Source organism: Capsella rubella, unplaced genomic scaffold (assembly GCF_000375325.1).
Source record: "Capsella rubella cultivar Monte Gargano unplaced genomic scaffold, Caprub1_0 scaffold_4, whole genome shotgun sequence".
Taxonomy (NCBI): Eukaryota; Viridiplantae; Streptophyta; class Magnoliopsida; order Brassicales; family Brassicaceae; genus Capsella; species Capsella rubella.
Window position 1 is genome coordinate 7,575,416 of NW_006238920.1, and position 7,053 is coordinate 7,582,468.

Sequence of the window (7,053 nt, forward strand, 5' to 3'; positions counted from 1 at the left end):
ATGAGTGACATCGTATATGACGCCATAGGGACAGTATCTCTTTCTCCATTTTTAGGACAACCAAGTTTAGCATTGGATACTTATCGTATGATTAACTCAGCTTGTGTGTTGTGTTGTGTGCTCAACTTTAATTGACAAACTTGTTAGTAAGAGTATCGTCGCGTACTTAGAACATCAATGTTAGATGTTTGTTTTATTCCAATAATTTCGTATGGTAAAGGTTTGTCCAAAACTGAAAGACATTGAAGCCACTCAAGATATAGTTTTTTAGCGTTTTATGGAATTGTTTCTTTCATTTATATACACAAAGACAACCTTGAGTAGGTTATTAATCAAGCCACTCAAAATAATACGAAATCATGTTTACTTGCTCCAAATGAGCCACTAATCTCAAGCGAAGCTTGTGTTTGCTTTTATGATTTACAAAAGAACAAGAAAAAACTGAAAAAATGTTCTAAAAGGTAAAATGTAAAAACAATATGTTACCATTGCACTGAAAAAGAGAGTATTCCTTAATTTGTGAATCAAATACAGTGTGAAGCGAAGAAACTTTAGATGCTTCTCAATAAACTTTTATCAGATTCAGTGTAATTGAAACAATAATCATAACACATTCTATCAAAGGTGCACAAAAATAGATGTGACTAATGAATCTTAAGACCATCTCATAGAGCTTGATGAACAGCTACTGGAACAGAACTCAACTCTTCATCATCATCTTCACTCTTCTTCTTCGCCATCCATGGTTTCACGGCTTTCCACTCCTCCCAGCCTCTTCTTACATCTTTCAATTCCTCGTCTATCAAACCATCGTTCCTATCCAAATGCTCCAGCCACTCTGCCCATGGAGCTTTCTCAGAATCTAAGAATCTGCTCACCTGTGGAACCATCACTGCTCTGTAAAACTCCTCTATTTCTTTCTCCACTTCTTCTGATTCACCCGGTGCTTCCACCACCTGCCTCTGAGGAAATCTACGCACTTCGAAACTGTTTCCTCTTAGGATCAGTACTTCAGATGGAGCAAGAGGCAAAACGATTCTTGTGAACTTGTTCAGTGATAGTCTTATGATGTCCCTAGGAAGCAGCTCTCTCTTCACTGCCACAGCCGTTCCAATCATTTTCCGTATCTAACTTCCAAACATTTTACAAAACACAACAATGATACTGTTTTAGTTAAGCTATTATAAGCAATTCTTGTTTTTGTATCATTATGTATATACATTACCTGATGTAACATAAATGATTCTCCCCATATGGAGATCTCGACAAATCTGAATCCAAGTGAACTCTCCAGCTTTCCACTTCGACATCGAAACACTTTTCTGAAATGAGCACCGCTCAGCTTATCTGTCTCATCTGGCTCATACAACCATTTTGCACGAGTGTTCACCTGAGAATTATCAGAAAAATGTTCATCAGATTCACCATCAACTTCCTTTTCCTCTTCCTCTTCTTCTTCAATTTCTCTGTGGTTTTCCTCTGCAAACTCTGTTTCTGATGCTTTGACTGATTTTGGTTCTTTTGGAGGGCGTCCGTTTCTTTGTTTTAACTTTTGTTCCGACTTTCTTCTGTACCGTGACCGCTGTGTATAGTTATGGAAAGGATATTCACCCTACAAGGAAAAAAAAACAGTGCCGATGAATCACAAATGTAACAAACTTGAAGTCTGATAACCAAAGAAACAATGCAAAGCTCTCACCTCAAATTCTTTTAAAATTTCATTGAAATCAGTAATGTGATAGTCAATCTCATCTGAAGTAAAGTTACTTTTGATCCCGATAACATCAACAGGAAGGAGGTAAGAATACTTCCGAAGCGTACACTCTCTTCGGGGATCAAATCTCCTGTGAAGATACAGAGCTTATAATTGTAAATGAGTCAAGCATGAGATTTCAGCCTATGATTTCAGAATTTTATTCGGCTTTCCAAATGCTAGAATCATATTGCACCAAGCGCAGAACTTGATAAAACTTCTCACTCACCTATTCGATGGTAACACACTGAAAACTCTGATATTCTCAGGAAGGTGTTTGCTAATGCATTTAGCAAGAACAATGCCCTGAGGATCATCCTTCCACGCTGTCTCAGGGATCTCCATTTTCAACGATATTGACGTTGCCAAAGAATGAACCTAAGAACATGTTACCAACAAACAAAAATCAAAGACACACAGTGAATATATATGCATCAGAAGGCAATCATCAGTTATGGAACAGAGCAAAAAGAAAAATGCTCACTCCTTTATCAGTTCGACTACTTCTAGCCCAACCAATCTTATGAAGATCACCATAGTTACTATCTCTAATCCCACCTGCCTTGTATATAGCAACTTCCAATTCACCCTCAATAGCTACAAATTCAAAATATTTGAGCTTAGATTAGCACACTAGTGAACATAAAAACATGATCTTACAATAGATGTGCAAGGTAAAAGAACCATGAAACTGGAAATTGCAGGAACTAATAGAAGACCTGAGGTTTAGGGTTTATGCTAAGATTCACTATCAAGAGTAGAAATCCAAACTTTAAGACAAAAAAGAACTTACTTTTGATAGCAGGGTCGTCTCTTTGAATCTGCAAACCTGTAAATGAAGAACAAGGTCACAAAATGGTTCAATTCACAATAAAATCAGTCAAGAACTACAAAAAAAGCTTACCTCTGTAATCAGTACCAACGTATCCAATTCGAATAACCACCTTCTTCTTCCGATATGATTCCCATTTATCGGCGAGAAAGTGGTCGGAAGAAGATGGTGATAACGAAGTAGAAGACGGCTGTAATGTGGCGGCGGAAGAAGAGAATCGTACCAAAGCTGGTGTGGCCCGAGTAAGCCGGGTCGGATACCAGAAGACCCGCGAAGGAATTGGAATCCGTAGAAACGAGACTGCCATGACAATCAAAAGCTCTGGCTAGTTTCTAGAACCGGCGCTAACACAAAAGCTCAGATGATTTCTTCTTCAAAACTGCGTGCCGTCTTAATTGAGTAAAACAACACGCAGTTGTTAGATATATAGTAAAAACATCAAGACGTTGGAAAATTGTTTTTGACGTTTTCATTAAAACCCTACTAATATATATAAGTTCTTCTCCCTATGTTATTTTTGTGTCGCATCAAAACTATGGATACCTCTTCCTCGCCTCCCATAACGTTCCTGCCATGATCACTTTCGTTACTTCTCTCGCTACGTTTTTTTTTTTTTGGTAAAAGGTTAAATAATTCTCTCGCTACGTTACTAAAACTTCAAGAGTGTAATAACTAATAATGATGATGGTATGTAACGATTCTGATGTAGCAGCAGCCATGCATATTTATATTTGTAGGTACTTTTCATTCATCTCTATATGAATTAGCCAATTGATTTTGTTTTGCTCATGTTAATTCAGATTGATCTTGAAAACAAAATCACCTTTAATGCTTGTTTATGTTAATATTGGCCGGACGATGTTTAGGTAAGGCTGGAGACCAGGGACCACGAGAGTGATGTAGAGCAGCTAGCGTCCGGTTGGGTTGGTTTGTTTGTTTATGTGTTTTTTTATAATGAAGACTGATTTGAAAATAGAGCACTTATGTAATCACACTGTTATGCTTCTAGTGTATTGTAGGTATTTATAAAGCTTTGTATATGTTTGGAGACATATCCATCTATTTGCCATGGAAGCTTGAGTATTGAAAGGTCCACGGATTCTCAGGTAGGCATAGCTGATTTCTCTCAAAACCTTTTTTATATATATATAGTTGGGTTTGCATCTTAGTTTAAATAGGCGCAAAGGGTCCTTGAATCGTCGGGAGTCTTTTAGACATGTTTTGGTAGAGATTTCTAATAAAACATACAACTCACATCTTTAAAAAAACTTGGCCGGTCTAGAAAATGATATTATGCAACTGCAACAACTACCAATTGCGGTTGATGAGCAAAGCAATGAACATAATATGTAGATTCACTTTCTCAAGAAACTAATGGTCTTAGCTTATTAAACGCATCTTTCTTGTTACGTGTTTCATCATAACCTTGTCCTCTTAGCTTTGTTAAGCTTAACTTGTATTTTGCAAAAAACCATGAATACTTGATTTTAGTGAGAAAAAAATGATTCTTTTAATATGAATAACTCCAACGAATCTTTTTTTTAACTGCTCCACTCTTATCAAAAAGCCGGAAAACAATAACTATTTGTTCTTTGTCTAAAATATTGGCATATTCATCAACTCAACAATCCAAACACATCATGATCAATTTCTCCAATGATAGATTTCACAACTTTTTAATTATTTTTTTGAGTTCCTAGAGAAATTATTTGAATATCTGTTTGAATGACTATTTAGATGATTTATTTAAAGATTCAAAATTATTTGAAAGCAAAAGAAATTGTGAAATCTATCATAAAAGATATTGATCATGATGTATTTGTTTTTTTGGTTGATGAGTATGTTGATGGTTGATAAGACTGAAACAACTAAAGAAACATTTGTTGGAGTTATTCATGTAAAGAACAAAATTTAAATTACCTCTTATCAATTATTGTTGGTTTGTTAGCACAATATGGATTAAGTTTGATAAAGTTGACATGACAAGGTTATGATGGCGCATGTAATATGAAGGGTGAATTCAATGAGTTTAAATCATTGGTTGTGAGGAAAAACAATTCTACATATTATGTTCATTGTTTTGCTCATCAACTTCATTTGGTCGTCAAATCAGTTGCAAAAAAAGAAAAATTTATGTTGGTGATTTCTTGACGTAAATTTTATGTTGTTGACCATAGATGGAGATTTTATATGATTCTCAATAGAAAGGATAGGATTCAAGAAAGTTATTGAAAAAGTGCATAGCGAAATTAGTATTGGTGATATTAGCAATAGAACATGATTGAATCAAGATAAGTTTTTTTAAAAATTTGGTATTCCTTGAGTTATTGCATTTGGTTCCGAAGTTAGTTTTAATGTTGTCTGTTGGTATTGCAATTGTTAAAAAGTGTTTCTCGGCAATGAAATTAGTGAAGAGACATCATCACGCAACCGAGTTTAATTTGAGACCAATTTTAAAGTGATTATATAGTTTGTTATATTGAGAATGATTTATATGAATATTTTCAATATGTAGGTGAGCAAATAATATTTTGCTAAGGTATTACGTTTTGTCCATTTTATCACGTGTTTAGTAAGACATAACTTTCAAATAGTCCCGGTTTTTTTTTATATATGCTGTTTTTGTTTTGACTAACAAAATAGGTCGGGCGTAAGATGAAGACAAGAGAATGGATGATCTAAAGCATATTTTACAGATGCTTTATCGGAATGGCAAATAAGGTTTGATCTCAGATTCTCAGATCACTTTTCACACATGCATTGCGCTTACTTTCTGTGCATCAACGTGCAAGTCATCCCGTAGCTTCTGGAGTTTGGGGCTTGGCTCATAACCTGGAACTGTAACGGACTGAGTAATGAGTATTCTACATGAAGCTGAAAATATTGTACAATGGTTCCATTTGGTGAATGAATTCAAGTTGTTCTGGTTGAAGTAGGTTATTAGGCCAATTCCTTTATTGTTGTCTACTGTAAATTGTTATGTTACAAGGGTGATGGTGGTCTGTGGGATTGGTTGCTATTGAGAACCCAGAGACAAGTTCAATGATGTTTTCTGCTTTATGTTAGAATTTGTATCTAAACATGAAAAGAGAGGCCATTCAAAAATGCAAGTACGCATTAGAGTTTCATAAACCGATTTAAAGCAGCCTATGACCACGGTAAGTTCGACTCCGTCTATTAAGGAGGACTTGATGAAGCCTACTCAAGCTAAAGAATAAGCTCAGTGGTAATCTCTTGATACACTCAAAATTGTCAAAAGCAGACAAGGAACTCGCCGAGATATATATACCTGGGGCTAGACAGATATAACTCTCAAAGATGGTCTTCCCAACTAGGACATGATCGATCTGTACAAAACATACTTGCTCTACTGTGTAACCGGAGACGTAACAAGAATCCCATTCGGTTCTCGGATCACAACAAAGAGATACGATTCAGAGTACTCGCTTCTGAATCATCTTAGTGGTGTTCTTGCTCTACTGTGAAACCACAGTTAACCAAAAACAGTTTCGACAGCTCGAAGAAGTAAATGTAAGCTTGGACAGCATGATCTCTATGCATTAGAGAACAAAATCTATTCAAGAAAACAGTAGATGCCATGTTGTCATTATGAACCGGTGAATTCGATTGATTCCAATAAGGCGAAATAGAGTACTTCATGTTCTTCCTTTTGAGTAATCTACTACCAAACTCTTTGATCCAATCTGTATCACTACACTCAAACAGAGAAACACTAAAGAAATGGTATGTAACATCAATGGCTATAAGAACAACTCTGTATCAAAATACCAAGAATTTGCTTTTAGTGATCTTCATGAATATTGCGAATTGCAGCAGTGATCTTCTTACAATCAAACTCCATAGTCTTCATCCAATTCTCAAAATCTCCAATCTCCTATCAAAATCAAGCAACCATATCCATCATTGAACAAAACAAAACAAACAAAGAAGACGAAACGAGATTGAAGAAGACTCGTCGAGATTATTAGAAACCTTAACGGCGCTATTAACGGCGTGAGTCGCAGCAAGCCACTGATCCGTCTGTTTTCCAAATCGCGCCACCGTAACCGCGAGACTCCGAATCTCCGACTCGATCCGTTTCTCGTTGACGAAACACTCCTCCACTCCTCCGTTCACCGCCTTAACTAGCAGATCCGCCGTCCTCGCCGCGTGTCTGATCGCCTCCTTCCTCGATCTCTCTGTTTTCCAAAATTTGTACCTCTGTGAATCTCACTTTCTATTGTCTCGATTTTGATCGGAATTAGCGGAGGAATGGAGTCGATTTACGTACCGGTTTTTTCCCGGAGCTGTAACGACGATCGACGGTTGTCATCGATTAGCTGTAAGAGACTCGATTCCAGTGTACCAGAATCTTCTTCCGTTTTATCCTTCTCTGAAAATGATAGCACGCGCCCACGCGCCGGCATATTCATCTCTCTCTCTCCGGTGAATTGGTTTGGTAACAATT

At 36.7% G+C, this 7,053-nt stretch overlaps 2 protein-coding genes across 2 annotated transcripts; both read right to left on the reverse strand.

Moving 5' to 3' along the window:
• Nucleotides 1-488: 488 nt before the first annotated feature.
• Nucleotides 489-2,897, reverse strand: LOC17889219 (putative tRNA pseudouridine synthase). The gene is made up of 7 exons (XM_006293978.2): nt 2,658-2,897; nt 2,547-2,582; nt 2,238-2,350; nt 1,983-2,131; nt 1,700-1,844; nt 1,226-1,612; nt 489-1,127 (listed from the first exon to the last, which is right to left on the reverse strand). The coding sequence occupies exons 1-7, from the start codon at nt 2,890-2,892 to the stop codon at nt 666-668; spliced, it is 1,527 nt and encodes a 508-aa protein (XP_006294040.1). The 5' UTR covers nt 2,893-2,897; the 3' UTR covers nt 489-665.
• A 3,265-nt stretch (nt 2,898-6,162) lies between these two features.
• LOC17887946 (biogenesis of lysosome-related organelles complex 1 subunit 1) lies at nt 6,163-7,053 on the reverse strand. Its single transcript, XM_006295122.2, has 3 exons — nt 6,877-7,053; nt 6,579-6,784; nt 6,163-6,480 (listed from the first exon to the last, which is right to left on the reverse strand). Exons 1-3 carry the CDS (start codon nt 7,016-7,018, stop codon nt 6,388-6,390), a joined length of 441 nt encoding a protein of 146 aa, XP_006295184.1. The 5' UTR covers nt 7,019-7,053; the 3' UTR covers nt 6,163-6,387.

Coding starts and splice junctions, on each gene's coding strand:
- LOC17889219 (XM_006293978.2), bottom strand. CDS start 2,892: ATGGCAGTCTCGTTTCTACGGATTCCAATTCCTTCGCGGGTCTTCTGG. Junction 2,351..2,546: donor AGACGACCCTGCTATCAAAA/GTAAGTTCTTTT, acceptor TTGAATTTGTAG/CTATTGAGGGTGAATTGGAA. Junction 1,845..1,982: donor AGTGTGTTACCATCGAATAG/GTGAGTGAGAAG, acceptor GTATCTTCACAG/GAGATTTGATCCCCGAAGAG.
- LOC17887946 (XM_006295122.2), bottom strand. CDS start 7,018: ATGAATATGCCGGCGCGTGGGCGCGTGCTATCATTTTCAGAGAAGGAT. Junction 6,785..6,876: donor ACAGCTCCGGGAAAAAACCG/GTACGTAAATCG, acceptor TTTGGAAAACAG/AGAGATCGAGGAAGGAGGCG. Junction 6,481..6,578: donor CCGTTAATAGCGCCGTTAAG/GTTTCTAATAAT, acceptor TGATTTTGATAG/GAGATTGGAGATTTTGAGAA.